This window comes from Anser anser, assembly GCF_964211835.1.
Source record: "Anser anser genome assembly, chromosome: 3".
Classification (NCBI taxonomy): domain Eukaryota; kingdom Metazoa; phylum Chordata; class Aves; order Anseriformes; family Anatidae; genus Anser; species Anser anser.
In genome coordinates, this window is record NC_139722.1 from 62,925,718 (window position 1) to 62,946,639 (window position 20,922).

At 42.3% G+C, this 20,922-nt stretch overlaps 1 protein-coding gene across 1 annotated transcript in view; it reads right to left on the reverse strand.

Moving 5' to 3' along the window:
• IFNGR1 (interferon gamma receptor 1) overlaps positions 1–15,502 on the reverse strand; it is a 23,033-nt gene extending 7,531 nt beyond the window's left edge. Inside the window, exons 1-6 of the mRNA XM_083828078.1 lie at positions 15,326–15,502; positions 6,835–6,949; positions 6,255–6,427; positions 4,561–4,718; positions 3,635–3,812; positions 2,432–2,547 (exon numbers count right to left, since the gene is read on the reverse strand). Of these exons, the coding sequence (XP_083684204.1) occupies positions 2,432–2,547; positions 3,635–3,812; positions 4,561–4,718; positions 6,255–6,427; positions 6,835–6,949; positions 15,326–15,404 (819 nt within the window). The 5' untranslated portion in view covers positions 15,405–15,502. The remainder of the gene's footprint in view (positions 1–2,431; positions 2,548–3,634; positions 3,813–4,560; positions 4,719–6,254; positions 6,428–6,834; positions 6,950–15,325) is intronic.
• Positions 15,503–20,922: the final 5,420 nt, after the last annotated feature.

Sequence of the window (20,922 nt, forward strand, 5' to 3'; positions counted from 1 at the left end):
TTTGTCTGACTCTCAGCTAGGCAGGTGTTTGATGATTGCTATTTCTTATTTTTCTTTCAGAATTTCAACTTTCTAAAAGTGACTCAAATGATCTGATCTTATAGTATCTACTTGAAGCCATCAGGAAGCAGATCAGTGTAAGGCAGCAGTCTTAAGGTGGGACATCTTGCCTAGTCTTCTGACGTATGGAAAAACTCTTGAGATGTTTCACTTTCAGACAAGCTCAGGTACAGCACAAAAGGTCTGTGATAGGGTCTCAGATCTCAGATGCCTGGACAGATAACTCTTCGTATCATTAAACTTATTATTCATATAAATTATTGTTACATTAATGAATACATTAATGCAATCATTTAAAATATAATTTGAATTATATAAAAATGAATCACAGGTTATTAATTATTCATTTTACACTCCCATATTATTTATATCAGCTGTATTAAAACCATCTATATGAGCTCTGCAATTTATACTGTCACCAGAGACTTCAATGGAAATGGACAGAAGGTAACAGTCTTTACAAATAGGTGTATTTTATTCAGTTCCTTAACAGCATGGCACAATGTGGTATGTGAAGCAGACTGCGGTACGCTGGAACCTATGAATCACCAGAAAACATATAGCCCAGTAAATTGAGAATATGGACACACAGAAAAGTTTCCACAAGAAAGTTCAAGTGTGGACTTGGACCACACACCAGTAAGCTCACAGGAGTTAAGTAGCACATGCTCTGCTTGTGATTTCCTTTCTTCTGTTTCCTTAGATGTGGTGTACCACAGTGGTTTTGGGAAGCCTGAAGAGCAATATGCTCAATGCATAGCACAGTCATCTAGATGCGAAGACTTTTGCTAAAGCAAATGGTCTTCAAAAAAATTATTTCGTGCATGTAGGACAATGGTATATATTCAGACAGTTACATACGGGTGTGAAGATGAAAAAAAATCTCCAGTATCTCACTGTTTTCTAAAGGTCTGCCTGATGTCAGAGTCTAGCTGCAGAGTCCCTCAAACAGATTTATCTCATTTGACTTTCTACTAAGTCTACAGTGTGGATGGCTCTCTCTGAGCTGGTCCCATGGCTCCTGTCAAAGTCCATGGAGAGAAACAGGCACTTTAGAGAATGCTTTGTCTGACCAGACTTACGTATTATTGCAGAATGAGATGCCTGGGCTGCATAAATTGATGGACTAGATTGCTGCTTACTATAAAGAGACCTAGCATCTCTGGCTTGGACATCTTCACTGAGTCAGAGCAATCTCACCTCCTAATATTCCACTCCAAAGAAAGCAGGCTCCAGGGGGATATTAGGTGTTGAGCTACCCTGCACTAAGGAGTCTCTTTAAGAGTCTTAAGTTGAAGAACATGGAATTGAAGATCACTGCCTCTTCTCTCCAGAAGTCTTATGAGACTTCCTGTATCTGCCAAGAAGATACTGTCTTGATATGATTACCATTTAAGAATTACTACTACCTCACATGGCAGTTCTTGAAGATTTTTTCAGCTACTGTTGTTTATTCAGCTGTTGTGACTAGCAAGATACCAGAAGGACAGTATAACGGTACTTGTCAAGTATTCCACTCTTCCCTGATATGGATGCATGGAGGCTTCTACCGTTCTTTAAGCAGCATCCACTCCATTTTCCACATACATTTGCAGGAAGCTTTTAAGGTAGATCTGACTGTCTTCTCTGTGATTGCTCAATGTAAGAACAGATTTCCCCTAGCAGTTTTTCTTTACTCTTCCTACAGTGCTATTATGTTTTTTTTTTTTTTTTTTTCCCTCCTCACTCTGCACATCACTAAGAACATTGTAACACTTACCAGTATCACAGTATTACCAAATAACGAAGGAATCTCATGCATGTCCAGTGACAGGACAAGAGACAATGGGCACAAAATCAAGCAAGAAATCCTACCTGAATACAAGAAAGCACTTTTTTTTTTTAAATTGTGAGGTTGGTTAAACACTATAATAGGTTGCCCAGACAGGTTGTAGAGTCTACTTCCTTGGAGATGTTCAAAACTCAACTGGACAGAGTCCAGGGCAACCTGTTCTAGTCAACCCTGCTTAAGCAAAGAAGTTAGACAAGACAACCTCAAGAAGTCTCTTCTAACCTCAGTAATTCTGTGTCTCTGCTACTAGAACGAATACAAACCTGTCTATGTACATACACAACGGGTTTTTGGAAACTAACTTCTCAAAATAGACCAAATAACATTACTTCAGTTAAACAGAGACCAAAGTCTAATCCTACAACAAATACAGGGCATCTGACTGCAGAGGCTATCAGAATCTAAAAGCTGGTATCAATGCTAAATTTTTTATGAGATTATGGTAAAAACAATCAGAATGTCCATGAAGGTGTTACCGTTATAAAAAAGTTACCGAGTTGGATATTAAAAATCTGATATAGATAACAAATCTGAACTTACCAAGGATTTAGGCAGCTTTATATTCCTCTCCCTTAGCTTCTTGAAGCCACAACATAACGTCAAAATGATGCCCATGATCACCACAGCCACGCACACAATGACAATGTTTTGTGTACCTAGGAAGTTATAGCAAATTCTGTTAAGAAGTTTGGAAAATAAACCACTGCTGTGCTGTGCCATTTAGAAAAAACATAGAAACTGCTGTAGCTCAGGATGCAGTATGCAAATTTATCAATTTAACACGTTTTTTCACTGAAGAGAACTTAATTTTTAAAGCAGCATACAAAGTAAATAAAAATTACAACATAAGATTTTCAATTCATATAACAGTCATGTTTTTATAGAGGTAAAGAATTTTTATAATTTATTTTTTGTTCCTTAGAGATGATATATGGGTATGAATTTTTTTAAAAAACACATTTGCTACGTGAGAGCATATTAAGCAATGTAAGAATTACTGTGCATCTCTGTACAATAAAATTAAAATGTGAAATCCAAAACAGAACTTTTATCTAATATTAATAGAGGACTCCATTAGTCCAATTCACCTTTAAGCCTTCCCTCTCAACCGCACTGCTCTTCCTGTGCATAAAAGAAAAAATTGATAGAAGCAGTTGTGTTCTCTCTCTTTTCCCTAGTGAAGTTTCGGGCCATAATGAAGTAACGTTAAAATGTTTGTAATAGATTACCAGAGATACAAAGATGGGCTACCAACTAGCTACCATTGTTCCCTTTAATTAAGAAAAAGCAGATGATACCTCAACTTTATTACAGAGTTCAGAGTTACTTCAAGTTCCAGAATAACTAAATGCATTTTCTACAGTGATGTGACTCAAAAAGCCATTTATTAGAAGGTAGGTATAGTGCTTCCAAAAGCCATATAACCCAATAAACAATCAATTTATCAGTTGTTAACTATACCAATGATCAGGTGTAATGAAACCAGTTTTGTAATACCAATGAAGAAGGAAAAAGCACTCAGAGAAATCAGGGTTACTTGAAAATAATACACGATTTTTAAAAGTCTTTGGAAGACTTTTGGGAGAGTGCATTTGGAAAAGAATGACCATGCTTTTTCTTTTTTCATATTCTCTCATAGATATCCGAGTGATCTCATGACTGTATCAGAGCTCAAATACTTCGCTGTAACGTATCTCTAGTTAGACTCATTAAGTTCGTAGTAAAATTTTAGAATTCTCTTACTTGTAGTTTGCTCAAGAGGAACCTGAATGCAGCTTTCTTCGGACGGGGCACCAACTATCAGATTTTCAAACAAACTGCTCTTTGCCGAAACACAGTAAATAGAACCATTAGGAGTAACTGGGATGTCTAGGCTACATTTATCCACCTGACAGTCTTCTGTAAAAACCTCTTCTTTACGCTTAAAAAAAAAAAAAAAAAAAAGGACAGACATACATGTTATATTTATATCATTTGACTCAATACATGATAGATGTTATAGTACCTTCCAACACTTCTTAAATGTTGCAACACCATTAGGTGTGGCTTCTATATCTACATGCCTTGCAAAAGCCGTGAACTTCAACTATCAATTTATGAGCTACCTTATGATGGTTTATTTGATGAGACCACAGTGCTTTCATCTAAAATTTTCAGATGCAGAGAAAACATACACTGTCCATATTCCATACTTTCATTCCTAATTCACCTGTACCTAGATGCATACAAAGGTTAACTGTAAATAACCACATGTACTATCATTTTGCTAAAATTCACCCTCTATGATTGCTACATAAAGTGGTATCAATATCTTTAATATTCTGATATGAAAGGTCTATCTAGGTAAGTGAAAGAAGCATAAGTAGTTATTCATGTTTTAGCAGGTATGCAGAAATAACAGCATGTGATCCAGTAATCCTCTCTTTCATGTACAGCTAACGCAATTATCTGATTCTTGTTGGAAGAAGTGCATTTGGACAAACTTTCAGACCTTCAAGTCCTCTCTCTCACTGTAACCCAGGTTTTAGAGTTTCAGCAGTCCTATCTTACATTTGACTGCTTTTTGTTTTCTTGATACCTGTGGGCTCTGTGTGTCAGAGGAGAGAATCTCTTGTTATGTATTTAAAACAAACAAATAAGTGTTTTTAAGTTTTTATTTTGAAACATACCTGAGTTTCATTATCCCAAAAAGTCACCTTGTACGTGAAATCTAAATTGTCTGTGATCCAAGGCTGAAACTCCATAGATGGAAATACAGGATGGTAAATATCAACTATGATTTTATCAGCATGCCTTGAGAGATCCAGTTTTGGAGGTCCTATTTTTCCTGCAACACATTTTACCTTTACTATTAGTCCAAGGTTTTTAAACACAATATTGAGATAAAGAAATCTAACAAAACAGGCTACTTGTAGTTAACTTTCCAAAATTCATTAGATTCAAGAAGACTGATATGTTTTCTTGAATGCTGTTAATATTATATAGCTGCAACATTGGGAAATAATGGACGCATTTCGATACATTAGTGAATCTGCTTCTAAAATGGAAATAATGGAGATTACCGTTAAGAAATCAAACTTTCCTATGCATATAGACCATAAAAAAAATCACTGATAACAGAAAATCTAACAAAGCAATTATGCAGATGTGAATGAGAACAAAACAAAGTACTGTTGACTATACGCCACCATGAATTATGCTGAGCTAAAAACAATACCGTGCTGAAACAAAGGCTATTTGAAAACCTAAACAAATCTTATCTTTAAGAATAATAGTCAGGAAATCTGATTTCTGGTGGCAATAGCCTATGTACATTTTTAATATCTAATGATCTAATTGAATATTTGAGCCTTGTCCAATAGGAACATGATTTTATATCTCTTCTCCATCCATGGCTGCCAATTTACTGCCAACATTCAAACTCAGCATTATTACCATGACTTCTATCCCTCTGTCAAACGCTTGAAACCCGACACTGATTTTAAGTCATGAGAGCACTGAGTAAGGGAACAGAGTAGAGAAAAAGGAAAGCATAGTGGGGAAACAAGGAGACACTCTCCATTTCTCCATCTCCAGCAGTGCATAAATCCGGTTCTATCAGAAGCACTGCCCAAGTCAGGGAGAATCTCCTGGGCAATGTCCTGTGACATACTTTGTGAATGTAGCATATACAAAGGAGATATCTTAGGCTTTCCTCACTCTGTCATGGCTACTTCATGTCCCCCATGCAATGCTGGAACCCCACTGTTTTGGAAAGGGTGGCCTAATGTCTAGACACACAATTTACTATTACATTACCATGTGAAAAGTGTGATTTCTCCTGAAGCAGCCCAAAGGATTTACATGAAGAATTACTCTTACTTATTCAGCTACGGTGGACTCCTATTGCTTCTTTAGACATGGAAAGCTGTCAGTAAGTGGGATTACAGTGTCAAAGATTCAAGTGGTTGGTCGTACCTTCAGAGGAAAGACTCAACTTCATATGTCAAGGTATGACCAACCACTTGAATCCAACTTCTACGATGCCTAAAGGTCCACAGCTTTCAGTGGCAATTTCCTACCCTACTCTAGTATTTGGGTCACCAGGCAAGAATATGAGAAGGATGCACAGAATGCATTGTCAGCATCATTTCCCTGCCTTGAAAAGTTTAAAAAAAAAAACAAAAAGCTCAAATACCATAGTGACAAGTCCCTAGAGAGACAGAACTACGAAGTTCCTACTGAACAACCATCATGCTTTGCTTTGTCCTGGACTCCTGACTTTATGAGACAGAATAATACAGCAACAAGGATACTATGATCATTAAAAAGAAAAAAAAAAACATTCTTGGAAAGGAATTACAAGATCTATGATAGAACTTACCATGCTTTTGCAAAATAAACTCATTTGTTTCAACATACTCAGACTGTTCTGATCCAACAACAGCTTTAACTCGAAACCAGTAAGGAGAAAAAGTTTCCTTTACTTCCCGTGAGAGATCACAAGAATTAGTTGAGATGTTCACACAAGTTGAAACAGTCATATAGGTACCTGGGCTGTAAAACAGAACAAGCAATAGCTGTGATTTCAATGGAACAATACTGTACAACACACTGCCTGTGATAAAACAACACTGCAGGTGACAGAGCACTGGCACAGGTTGCCCAGAGAGGCTGTGGAGGCTCCTTCCTGGAAGGTCTTCAAAAGCCACCTGGACATGGTCCTGAGCACCCTGCTCTGGGTGTCACTGATTGAGCAGCAGGTTGGACCAGATAGCCTCCAGAGGGCCCTTCCAGCCTCAGCCATTCTGTTTTTTGGCAAATTTTACCTGAATTTACACTTCAGCAACCTTTACAGGACGTCAGCACATAAAAAAAAAACAAAACTTATTACCATGGACTGACTGTTTTTGTGCTTCTAGAGAATATGAGGTACAGGAAATGACAAAAAAGTATGAACTTACCTGTAAGGTTTCATTTCCACAACAAAATAAGGAGTTTCAGACACAGGCTGGTACTGCCAACTCAAGACGGTTTTGAAATTTTGGGATGTTACTACAAGGTTTGTTGGTGAAGGCACTGGAAGAAGCAGAACAACTGCACTTAGTCAAATACGAGAACAGTCACATATATTTCTAAATACTTTGGAAAAGGCAACGTGCTAGATATGACTGGAAAAATTAGACACAAAAACTGCAAATTGTTCCCCCCCAATGGACCCAGTCTGCCCTGAGTACAAACACACCTGAGCCCTGCATGCTGATTTACTATTCTTTTCTCCTACAGAGAGAGTTTTCTTCCTGCTTTCAACCCTGAACCTCAGATAACCTTTGTCCATTGAAATCAAGTCTGTCAGACAGCCCCTATCAGGTTCATCAGGATGATTACATCCCTATGTCAGTATTACACAGATAAGCCAGCAGGGCCGACAGTATGAATTTACTGAAATTAGAGATTAACCCAAAAACCTGCAGATTTCTCTGGCTCTTCAGAACTGAACCAGAAAGAGGAGATGTGAAGCCTGTTACCAAACCTGCAGAATCCAGGCTGTGTGCTCCAGGGACTCCTAACGCCTCCTGTCTCCTAATGTCTCAGCCTTGCCAAAAGACAACAGGCCTGCCGGGGAAAGCTTGGATTCAACGTGAATTTCTGACGACGACATTTTTACATTCCCAGCAGTACTTCTGGAAGGCTGTGATAATAAAAACCTACCAGTTGTAAGGAATTTTAACACTGAAACTACCATGTAGGCCCATACTCATGAGATTATCTGAAGTACGTTTTATTAACAACACCAGAGGTGAGGTAGCGACACACAAATAAAAAGTAGCACCAACAGTTTCCTCACACAGCAAACTTCTGAGCACCAACAGCAGCAGGGAGACTGGGGAGCAGCTGCACAGGAATGAAAATTACTTAATTCTTTAACTATTTATGGCTGTCACATGGCATTCAGAAGGGGAAAAATGAAGGTCACTCAACCATTTTAATTGCCACTTCTTAGGTTCTCAGTGTCTGATTTGGCATCATTAATATTCTGTCAATATAGCTTTTGTGAAACATTGAAAGGTAACTCGTATTTGACCTGCTCCAGGCTGCTGCTTGTTCACAACACAAATGCTTCTACTTCACTTCGTGATATGTTGAGGGAAAGTAAACAGTTTTCATGTCTTGAAAACAAGACCACAAAGATAACACTTTACAGAAAGCAATATCCAGAGGCTGAGATATGCCATTAACCTCAAAGATCTGATACACATAATATACCTCACTCCACAAATGGTGCTGTGGTTTAGTTATTTCACAGAATCACACGTTTGATAACATGTACGAGAGTGGTATTTCAGTTATTGGAATAAAGGAACCTAATCATCAAATTCTCAACCGCAAGAAAAAAAAGGTGACAAGCTGACAGAAGAGGTGTCAAAGCACACAAATGTCACACTGTGCCTTAAAAAATAAACACTTGAATAGAAATAAGAATGTGATCCCTGCATTTTTATTTTATTTTGTATAGAGGTATTACCTTCAGTTAATGAACAATCGTATTCTCTTTAATTGAAATCATTAAGCATTTCCACGTCTTAGCTATTCCAAAATGGTTCTTAAATAAAGTTTACTATGCCAGCTAAGCATTTCTCTGGTGCTTATTACCATATTATGTCAGCAAATGCATTTAGATCTACTTAAGTATTTTCCCAACAGCTCTGTAGGAGAAGCGAGCGTTATTCTCACTTCACACTGGGGGATCTAAGGCACAGGAATGAAACATGCACGACTACTTGTGAACGCTGAGTGACCAGTGAGAACTAAAAAGAGCCTGCCAAGTCACTTCTCCTCTTCTCTTGCTCCAAGAAAGACCACTCAACCTAGCGCTCTGCTCTGCCACCCAGATGTGATTTTAACATGCTCCAGCTGTGAGACTACAAAGGAACTAGAAGAAAACAAACCTTCCTCATGGAAAGCCAACTTTCTTCACAAGTCATACCCCATTCCCAGCCACTGGGGAGGTCACCACCCCATACCACAATGGCACTACAAGTTGGCCACGATCACATACAGGAACAAGAATTTACACAGACCATCAGCTCATCCTTTTCATCTGTACTGTTAACAACTTTGGCTCCAGTGTTAAGTTAGTCAAGCAGCACATCCCTCTCTTACCTTTCACTCCATATCCTTAAGACCTAAAGGATACTCTTTAGCATGAGCTGAGAAGCTAAAATTTTTAATTCTACGAACAAAAGCCAGTAGAGAAACAGGTTTATAGCATGCTTCCTCTCACCTCATTAACCTCTCCATGTTTCACAAGCCAAGAATTACCTATTTTACCCATTAAAATAATTAAAATAATTTTTCTACAAGATGCCACCTTTTACTCCTTTTCCCTTACTCTCCACAGGCACTGTCCATCTTGTCTCTCAGGCTGTCTAATGGGTATATAGTAAATTCAACGTAAACTGTTCTCAACTTGCATTTATCTATGAGATTTGCTGGCTCCAATTCAAAGCCAAAGAAGGCTTGGGTGCTCACCTCCTTTCCCTAATTACACTAGTTATTTCCATGGAAGAAACTGTCTCTACCTGTGAAGGTTGCCTAATCAGTTCAAGTCACCGAGGACTTCACTCATCAGCTCATTCAGCAGCACCCAGAGGCTGAGCTTAAGTCACAGCAGCTTAAAGATACACAAGTGAGTGCTCAGCACTACAGCAGTTTAGACCACGGGACCTCAAAATGGGCATGGAAATAGACAATCTAGTCTACTTTCTAAGGGATTCTAGTCCCTTTCTTCAGGCTTATTAGCTATCCTTTTTTTCTTCTTCCCCCCCCTTTTTTTTTTTAAAGCATCATAGTCGTCTAGCTCACAGCCCCTTTATTCAGGCTGCCTCTCAGACTTCTAATGATTCAACAAGTTCTAGTTTGCTCCCAGTTCAAATGTGGTGATGTCTACCTGCAGTGAGCCCTGCTCACCTTGTTCTGTAAGACAGCACTACAGGCCAACAGAAAGGCAACAGTGACTTCAGCAACCATGATTTTGCACAGAATTTGAATTAGGTACATGCATTCTGGAAGAACATCTGAGGAACTTCAGCAGCCCTATGTTCATAGAATAAAGGAATAAAAGAAGGTAGGCCAGTAGTATGTTTTTTTGTTTTTCTTTTTTTTAAAACATCACTAAAAGAAAGTAAGTATGCTTGGATTTTGAGGATAAAGAACCAGAATGTCAGAAAGTGAAGTTTGGAGTGAGGAGGGCTAAGAGCAAGTACAAGCATGATCACAGAATGCAGCGGATTTACGTGGCGAGGTTTTGGTACCTGGTGGCTGCAGGGGTGGCCTCTGTGAGAGGAATCCAGCGGCTGCCCCATGTTAGATACGGGCCAGTTTCAGATGGCTCCAAAGGGACCCACTGCTGAGCTAATAAGAGATGTTGTTTGTGCCTCTGTGAGAGGATATTTAAGAAAGGGGGGGGGGGGGGAAATGCTTCACAATGACAGCTGGGAGAGTGAGGAATGAGAACCAAGACAGAGCCAAGGCAATAAGCAATGTCTGTGCCTTTGTGAGAGCAGATTTAAGGAACGGAAGAAAAAAAAAACAAAAAGCTGCTGCACAGCACCAGCTGGGGGAGTGAGGAGTGAGAAGCAGCCCTGCAGCCCCCCAGGTCAGTGCAGCAGGAGGGCAGGAGGAGCTCCAGGCAGGCAGCAGCAGTTCCCCTGCGGGCTGTGGAGAGGCCCCTGGTGGAGCAGGCTGTCCCCCTGCAGCCCACGGGTCCCACACGGAGCAGATCTCCACGCTGCAGCCCGTGGAGGAGCCCCCGGTGGAGCAGGTGGATGTGGCCTGGAGGAGGCTGCGGCCCATGGAGAGCCCCCGCAGGAGCAGGCCCCGGGCCGGAGCTGCAGCCCGTGGAGAGGAGCCCACGCAGGAGCAGGGGGCCTGGGGGGAGCTGCCGCCCGTGGGGGACCCGTGCTGTGCGGGGGGAGGAGGTGGAAGAGGGTGGATGGGGGGAAGGTGTTGGTAGTTTGTGGTTTTTTGTTGTTTTTTTTTAAGTTTCTCACTGCTGTAACTTGTTAGTAACAGGTAATAAATTAGATTAATCTCCCTGTGCTGAGTCCGTTTTGTCTGTGATGATAATTGTTGAGTGATCTCCCTGTCCTTATCTCAACCCTTGAGCCCTTTCCATCGTATTTTCTCCCCCTTTCCCTTTGAGGAGGAGGAGTGAGAGAGTGGTTGTGGTGGAGCTCAGCTGCCCACTTGAGTAAAACCACCACGCAGGGCAACCTAGAAGCAGAGCACCTAACAATAAGAACAGAATGCAGCCACATAGTTGATCTTGGCCAACTCACACTAGCATCCATTTATAACCAACACACACAACTCAAAAAGAAATGTGGATATTTATTTGTTCATATACAATCAGCCCAAACTAACTAATGCTCCCATATCAGTGACAAAGACCTCCACTGATACGACAGATACTGTTGTATGTTTATATAGATGCATATATACACACATGCACAACATATTACACATACACTGCACATATTGGGAAGATATTTGATTATTATCTTCACTGAAGTATTAGCATTTTGGAGACATTCATGTCTTCAGCTAATCTGCACAGCGGACAGGAAGGAAATGCGTGTAGGAGGGGATTAAAAGCCAAATACCACTGAAAGACTTTTGTTTTTGAGAATCCGAGCAGGTTAAAATATATAAACTGAGAAAGGTTTCTGTGCCTGCTTGAAACTTATCTGTCCTGTTCACTAAATAAATGTTCCTGAACAATACTACCTACGGAAAGTACTTGTGAAATAAAGTTTATAGCAGCCACGTATTCAGTCAAATCTATTTTAAAGTACGTACAGAAGGACTTAATATTTCGTAAGTGTAGATGTCCCACTTATTCATTGAGCCTCAGTGATCCAACAGTGAAAAAAGTAAATCAATGAACCAGAGAAGGGGACGTTTCAGAGATGTAAAGATGAGACAGACAGCCTCTATACTGATGTTTCCTTCTTGCCCAACACCAAAGTTCCTTCTTTCCTCCTAGCAGATGCCACGAGGCATTACCATACACACAGAGGCTTCATTACTACTGTTCACAAAAGCAGAGCTTGACTGAAAGCCTCATAATACATGTAACTGAGTAGGTGCTGGTGAGCCCACAATGCAGACCCTATGGCACATCTGAAACAACGCTGACGAAGATCCACACAGCTCTTTGAAGCTGCACACACTGAACAAACTTCACTCAGGTACTGAAATACAAATTGAAAGCTTGAATCGAAAGCTTATAAAGAAACTGTCAGAAAACATGTGAAGACCCATTGTTTGAAAGTACTCCTTTTTTGGATTTTCATGAAAAACAAATAAGTCCTTATAAACCTCAAGAGAGGCATCACAGGAAAACAGTTTTAAGCCATTCCTGTAAGTTAAGAGACACAACAGTTCTAATTTTGCTGTGGATTCCTGCCAAGCTCACCATTTAGCCTGTTAAAAGACAGCCAGACACAACGCTACAAAACTGTCATCCTGTGCTACTGGCAAGGAAAACCGCGTGCCTTCCTCAGGCCAGCCCCGCGCTCCATCTGGGCTCATACACCCCCTTTAAGTGCACCCAGGAAGGGCAGTGGCTTTGGTGCCTTTACGAATGTAAAAGCCGCGATTCTCCTCAGCTGTCACCACCACTGAAGGAGAAAAGACAGCAGTAAAAAGATCAGAAAAATCTTCACTACTGCAGGGCAGCAAGGTGCTGGAGATCCCTGCCCCTGCTGCCCGCTTGGCTGCCTTCTGGGTTGCATCCGTGGGAGGTTTGCAGGCAATCGCCTTCGCCTGCTTTGTTGTCCCTCCAAAAAGAAATCCTGGGCGTATACTTCTCCTGTAATGCCGCTTCTATCCCTGGGTGGCACATCCTTAACAGAGTCATTAAAAGAGAGCTTGAGTTAGTGCATGCAGCAGCAATTCGGTGCAGAAGGTTCCACTCGAAGTTCTCCAAAGATCTTCAATTCCTTTCTAGGAACCAGCATTCAACTTACAAACGAAGAGAGTACAAAAACTAGGGGTGACAATTAAAGCTGTTATGCTTTTAAAAATACTTGACGAGTGAAATAAATATTCTTGGTTGTGGGAAATCAAACACTAGGGGCAGTATTTAGTGCCTTTGAAAACAGCTACTATTTACAAATTTTATTTCCTCATGAAGCTTGCTTTAAAAGTTTTTGTTTATGATAAAAATCTCAGCCAGGTAATATTCTGTAAGAATTTCTTTACCCTTTTATTATAGCTGATATGTCATGGCACAGCACTCTCTATTATCAAAATTTTGTCTGCAGCTGGACAGAACTGCTATGACTGCCAGTAATCACATTCAAAACAACAAACCCAAAAGACCAAGATCACCACAACACAACTGGAAGCCAGCCTCAAAAAGGAAGTTCACACACCTCCTTGGAAATTTGGCTTTCAATAAGCAAGAAGCACCTCAAACTGCCATCGCAGTCTCCAAACCTGCTTCCACTACAACTGCAATCTTGACCAGGGGGGCCTCCCTTTCTGGATACTTACACGCCAACAGCTCCCACCAGCGAACACCCAGCTCCACGGTGAGTCACAGGCACATCTATGCAGATGTGCTAAGTGCCCAGCTGCAGAAAACACAGCGAGCGTTCAGCTGTTTGGACGACTGCTGCCTGGGAGCTGATGACCGGCAGAAGGGCATTTCCTCATTGCACACTCAGCCCGAGACACTTTATACTACCAAAACACTGAAAGCCCTATTAAGACTTCAGAAAATAAGCACTCTATCATAACAAAGGAAAGCATCATAAACACATCTCAGAATTCCCCGTCTCCTACTCTCATCTTTCCACTGTAAGCCAACACATCTGCTTGCAACTACATAATAATAATAATGAAATAAAGTTACAGTAATGGTCTGTCTTCACAGACATAACCAGCTTTTTCATCCATCTAATACACAGCAGTATCTACTAGAACTCCCTCCATCACACTTTTATTGTCTAAAAAGCTAAGTTTTTGCTTAAAGGATGAAGTCTCTGAAGGGTATGGTTATAGAGGCTGTGGCCAACCTGCGCACTAGTCACCAGGAAAAACTCTACTTGTGTTTTCAGAACACAACTCAAAAGTGTGTTCTGCTCCTTTGAGGCTTTGCTGCACTCACGTACAGAAAAATGAGCATTTTTCTTCTAGGCAGCTTGACATATCTCAACTATCCCACAGCACTTTTCCAGAGCCTTACAGTGAGGCAATTATTGTGCTGGACTAGGCTGGATTATGGCAGGTCCAACTCACAGTAGTGATTTATTGTACTGTGCTTTTTAACCTCAAAATCACTTACCGCAAAGTTAGAACATCGTGTTTTATTAGCAATAAAAGCATATCCTTAGAAGACGTGAAGTCAGATCCCCAAGGCCAGCATTCACCATCCATATCAGGCCTCCTTACTACTGAAACCTTGAAGGAAAGGCGTTCTGGGCAAGGTTTAACAACCTGTTGCCGCAATGAATGAGCTGGATGTGAACTACCCTGTGACGCACCAGCAGGAAGACGACAACCCTCCCTGCCCCAAGCACGGGGCAGGTAAACCCCAGCAACTTTCCAAAGTCCTGCAAGGTGCGGTCCGTCACCATGGCCAACCAAGCTCAGGCACTGCAGATGGGCATGGACCTATGCAAAATGAAGCCCCTGTGGATCCACATTACGTGTTTGCAGGATGCATGGACACATAATCAACATTTCTGTGATCAATTTCTAACATTTTAGGTATATGGCTCTTTCTGTGGTTAGAGCTTGAAAGAGCACTGCTGTTTTCGCCTGTTGTGCGGACATGCTTTCCATTTTTAAGCCCTTTCCCAAAGAACAGAGCCATAGACACCTTTCAATGACCCAAAATGAAGTGCACGTTCTGTTTAGACCCGAGCTATTACATTAGATGCAATCTTTTATTAAGCTGTTCTGGCTCGAGGAGAAACTTGCAAACCAGATTGACTATTTCTTCCAAATTTTATTTGCAACAGCTCTGCCGGAACCAGATGTTCCTGGCAGCAGTCCAGCTCTCTTCCCGGTCCGTGCCTGGCTGGAAGGTGCCCCAGGCACAGCCCCGACCCCCACGCCTCCGATTCAAACCCCCGGTTTCCCTGCTTTTTTTTTGTACGCATCCATTCACAAGACACAGCGGGCTGGCGCTCTGCGCACACTCCCCTCACGTTACACACCCCAAACGCGCAGATCCCCGAAATAAAGCCTGCCACCCGCCCCTAACGCACCCCTGAAGGACGGCAGCGCTCCAAGCGACGAGCACCCAGAGGGCAGAGGCAGCCCCGCGGGCGCCGCTTCCCCCCGGACCCAGCCCCGGCCGCCTCCATTTTCTCGCCGCCGCCGCACGGCCGCTGCCCCGGCGCTCCCTGCGCCCCGCTGGCCCCCGCCCCGGCTCGCTACCTGCGGGCGGCTGCTCCCCGCCGTCCGTCGCGCTCCGGCCGGGCGCCAGCAGCGCCAGCAGCGCCAGCAGCAGCCGCATGGCGCCGGGCACGGCTCTCGGCGCCCCCCGCTCCGCTCCGCTCCGCTCCCCTCCCGCTCAGCGCGGCGCCTGCGCCCTGGCTGCGGCGGGCAGGGCCGGGCCGGGCCGGGAAGCGGCGGGCGGGCGGGCGCTGACGAGGCGTGGGCGGCCGGGCGGGTCGGCAGCCGGAGGGGCTCGGGGCTTTTTTTCGTCTTTTTTTTTTATTTTTTTTTTTTTATTTTAAGTGCTGATACAGATTCGTATCTGGCAGCCCCGACCGCTGAAAGAGCGTCCTCCTCCTCGGGGCTTGCTGGGACTTCTGCTCTCTGTATCCCGATTTCGCTTAAAAAACAAAAAAAGAAGAAGAAAATTCGAACGCAAATGACCTTTTCTAGCCTGCCTTCTGCTTCTGTACGCTGTTTATTTTCCCTTGGTTCTCACATTTGTATGTGAACATTAAAAGCACCTTAAAAGCTAAAAGCACCTAAAAGCTAAAAGCACCTAAAAGCACCTAAAAGGTCTTTCAAGTTTGTAGCAGGAGCTTATTTCAGCTGGTCAGGAAGACAATACTGGCCAAAACAGCGAGGGCGAGAATAGCAAATTGAACTCTTAAGGATGGTACTCATTGTCCAGAGACCTTCGGAAACAGCAGTTTGAAGCCATCTGTGTAGAGGAATCCCAAATTACACTGAGAGATTTTAGTCTTTCTTAACAAAACATGTTTACATTCGCTTCCAAAAATTGCATGAAGTGCTGCCAAGCGAGACGGCGACGGCAGCCCTTCCCATCCTGTTCCCATGCCTCTGCTCAGCGCCCCGGTGCCTGGTAGGTTTGTGCCTTGACCACCCGGCCCGGCCCAGCGGGATGCTGCTGTGCTCCCCGCAGGTCCCTCGGCCCCAGAAGGAGCCCGGCCACCAGGAGAAGGGTGCGGAAGAAACCCCTTCTGCCACACACCGCCCCAGCCGCGGGGGGTGCTGCCGTGTTTCGAAGCTCCTGCCACAGATTCTGCAAAGAAGTCTTCCCCCAGACTTAAGATGGAGGCTCTCTGAGGGACAGCACCCACGCTTCTTCCCAGACTGTCAAAGAGACAAAAGAGGAAACTGAGCTAATTGTCAGAATCATCGTGCTTCCTCTTTCTCAGGCCTTCCTTGGACAAGGGTTACCTCAGCTGCTCCCTCATCTTTATTCCCTATCCCAGACTTTGTCCCACTGGAGAAGAGTGTGAAGGAATAGCTTTGCCTGCTGTCTGCCACACTGCTGTCTGCATTTGCAAAGCTGAGGGGGGAGGCTGGATAGAAGGAGGGGGGAGATCGCAGGCCGGCATTGTTGCTGAATAAAATGCCTCACTGGTAGGGGCTCAGAAATGCTGGTGGCCATATGGCTGGTAAGATGGTGCTGCGGCAAGTAGGATCAGCACTGGTTAGAGAGCCAGCATCTCCTCCTGGATGCACTGACGCTGAAGAGAACGGATTGTGAAACCCTGCTTGCACCACGTAGCAATGCCACGCTCACCGGCCAAGCTGTGCTCTCACACTGTCCGTGTGAGCACAGTCACAGCCATGAACTCCATAGCCAACAGCTCCTTAACTGTTTGGGTGGAAGTAGTGTCTGCTCACGGGCATGCAGATTTTAACTGCTTGAATGGTGGCATGCCTACACAGTGTTTTCCAACAGATTAAAATGGTATTTTGCACAAAAATAAGCAAGAGGTCAACAGCCCTTGATGCAGGTTAGGTATTCTGACAGTCATAGCTCAGCCTGGCAGTGTAGAGGAGCCACATGAAAAGAGCTTAAGAAGATTGTTTTTTGTTTTGTTTTGTTTTTGTATGGCAATACTACACAGACTAGAGGGAACCTTATGAATGGTTAGAACAATGAATAAAAATTAAGCCTGTTCTCTGCAGAGAAATTAAGGAAATTCCAGACACAAAAGATCCCTGGCCCGCTTTCTGTCTGTGCCTCCAGATACTTTCCAGACAGCCCCTAGCAGGGGCTGCTCGTCCTTTGGGGCCAGTGGAGTCCATTCCCACCAAAACATTGCAAACTGGCTAAAATTTTTCCTCGTCTTGAATTGTTATGAACTGGAAAAGAGAAAAAAAAAAGAAAAGAAAGAAAAACAAGTAAAAAAAGTATAAAAAAAAACTCAGTCCATTGTCATGTCTTATAACTTCCCCCTTTACTTGCCTTTCTGTCCTCAGGCCAAGTGGCAGTCACATGCCTGTCTCTGAGAAAAAGGTCTTGCAAGGATAAACAACTTCTCGCATCATGGGACAAGTTTCCCCAGTCTTGTTTTTTTGATTGTTTTTTAGCTGTCACTTAATTGTGTCACAGAGTTCTTGTGCTGCCACATCCATGTGCAGCAGCGCTCCTTGGGGTTTTGCAGTCTTGCAGAAATAGGTACAGGATCTTCACCTCACTTGGTCTGAAATGCTTGCTCTGATTCTTAATGACAGCTCTGGTTCTTAATTTCATTCTTAATGAAAGCAATTACGTGCTTTCTCACAAATGAGGCTACATGAAAGCAATTACGTGCTTTCTCACAAATGAGGCTACATGTTGGACCTTCAGGGTTTTGGCTTTGAAATACCGCTCAAGGCCCTTTGAAAAACTAAGCTAGAGGGCACTGTCAATGTGGGAACAAGTTTGTAGACTGTATGGGAACATTCTTAGGAAAGGTGTGTTTGAAAGGTAGTGCTACCTCTTCTTTAAATGCTGTCACACAGAGAAATCACAGCCATGAGTGACTTGTCTCTAACCAAAACTTTTCCTCAGTAGCTAGAGCAGTAGCCATGTTCAACTTCAAAATGTACAGACAACCGACCACCCCCCCCCAAACAACAACAACAACAACAGCAACAAACAACCCCCAAAACAGCAAACAACTCCTTAGTGATCACTTTGTTTCTATACATCCCATAACATCTGTCAGGAAGTTCAGTGACCTTCTCAGGCAGACTTAATTAAAAATAGACACCTCCATCTTACAGTGTCTTTACTAACTCTCTAGCAGTCATTACAAATTTCTGCCCATTTTGATTCTCCTCAGCCACCCATTCTTTGAAAAATCACTAAAGAAACTAAACCTGAAGCAGTCTGAGATGTGGTATGCTATTAGAGACTTCCATCACTCACTCCAGAAAAGAAAGAAAATGCCTGCCTACCCAGAAAATTGTCTATATCCTATGATTAAAGTTAATTTAAATGCCCATGCTGCATATCCTATAATTGTCCTGGCACTGAATCCCGAAGGAGGTAGGTAAATAGCGAACCACGAAAATTGTGATTTCACAATTGGTGATTTCACAAATCACCAGTGAATTGAATCACAACTGTGATTTCACAAATGGTGGTGGTGGTGAAGCAGCCGCTGAGTTGGTGACCTCTCCAACAGAGCAGCAGCAATGAGCACTGCTTAGAAATCAACTACCAAGTCAAGGTAAAACTACATTGGAGGTTGAGGAAGGCACCTGCATAAATAGGAAGATAAAAGAAATCAAAGATTCTCACTTTCTTACATATATTTGAGCACACTGAGACCCCTAAGAAAAGAGGAAGCTAGAGTCAGTACTTGGGAGTTGTTTTGCCATCTGTATTCTTTCCCTCTGTATTCTTTTGTGCTTTGTAAATGAACGTGTAGTGCAAACCTTACTGTGTCTAGTGTGGTTGCTGGTCCCATCCCCAGATACAGGTCTGAGCTAAAGGCCAACCACCTTGCTCGGCAAAAATAGCATCGCTGTAGAAATAACACTAATCTACTGTTCTGGTAAGAGGTGAGGAAGGCATGTCTGAGCATGGGAAGGACAAGCATGATAAAACTGTGCAGTCAGAAGCTCTGTATGGTGCCTTTGTGAACTTCTGCATATTTACATCTGGCCCACACCTTGTAAGAGTTAAAGGATAGACTGGGAAGATCGTTATCTTCCATCATGTGCTAGAAAAGGGCGCCATTAATCTAGGTGCAAAAATGTCTTCTGATAAAGAGCTCCACCTCATGAAACAGGCTAACACAATAGGCAATCTCAGGAAAAAAAATATGTTGGATACTTTGTTCTCTTTCCATGATCCAATGTCTCCGTCCATTAGGGGAAGTCCCACGTAAAGTCGTTGCCAAACATTAGCTAAGTTTTAGAGATACTGTATGTAGTGCTTTTAAAGACCTGGGATTATTTTATTGCGCAAATCAATCTTATACAGACTGTGCTGTTGTTTGCTAGACCACTGGGGACAAACTGAAGAAAGGAAATTGACTCTTGTGCTGAATTTTATGAATTTCTAAAAAGCATTTTCACAGCATGAACAAAGTATCACAATAGAAGATACTGAAATTCTGCATGGTACCTGATGATTAAAATTTCATAACAAAACCATAATGTATAGTCAGGATAAGCATTAATCCATTCAATCCTAATTATATATTGTTTCTTGCAAATTTATTTAGGGACTATTACTATTACTACTGCAAAAATAGAACAGAATGATAAGGAAGTCTGAGAACGGGCACAAGTATTTTCAACAGCACATGTAATACAGAAAAAATGTTTTATGAAACGCTTTAAGAAAACAACTGCAAGGTATTTTTTAGTCCTTATGACTGGATGGATTCTAACTGAAAGTTGTATGTGCTCATAATACTTGTGGGGGATTTCTGAATATATTGATCTCATCAGCAGCCATAGGAAAGCAGGCTTCTTTAATTCTGCTGCTCATGGAAAATTTTATGTGACTTTTTTGAAGCAAGTTCTATTATCTGGAAAGGGAGGAGGCCAAAGAAATTGTGATTTAAATAAGTAAAATAAATAAGTATAGAAAAAGGAGGTAGAGTCAAATACAAAAATCAGTGTATTACAAAGCCTATGTGTGTACTGATACCGCACAGGCTTTCATTTCTTTTCCACAAACATCCGAAGAGAAATAAACAGTCATTGCAATAGGTCTCCTAGGGCTGATTAGCAACGGGAAAAGGAAGCTGAGAATTTCCAGATATTCAGTTGTACACAATGTTATGGTGTTGTCCCCTGGTACAGCCAAGATGGGGTTGGGCTCAGTTCAGGGTCCTACAAGGAAAGTGTAAATCCTGTAACCCAAGATACAGCTGGGAATCCCAGACGTCTATGAAATAGATTTTTTTCCAGGTTGTGAGGGTAGTGAGTCCACCCACGCTCTGTGCCAGGAAAAAGAGATACATCAGGACATTTTCAGCTCCTCTGTAGAAAGGGCAGCCAATGAATCACATAGCTTATAATAATGAGGAGACTCTGAACTGACATATTTCAATCAAAGTATTTGACATCATCTGCGTTGTTCATTACAGTATCTGCTGCTGAAAGAGGGGCAAATGGCTTTATATTCCATTTTTTTCTGAAGTGTGAAGGACGTATATAATAGAAGAAAGGAAACTGGCACATTGCTGAAGACAGATAAAACACTTGGTCTTTATTCCATACAATAAATTCTTGTGTTAGGAAACTGCTGCTATTGAGCTGTGTGCTAATAAACAATACTGTGGACAATGGTGTCAGATATTTTTAATCAGTAGTCA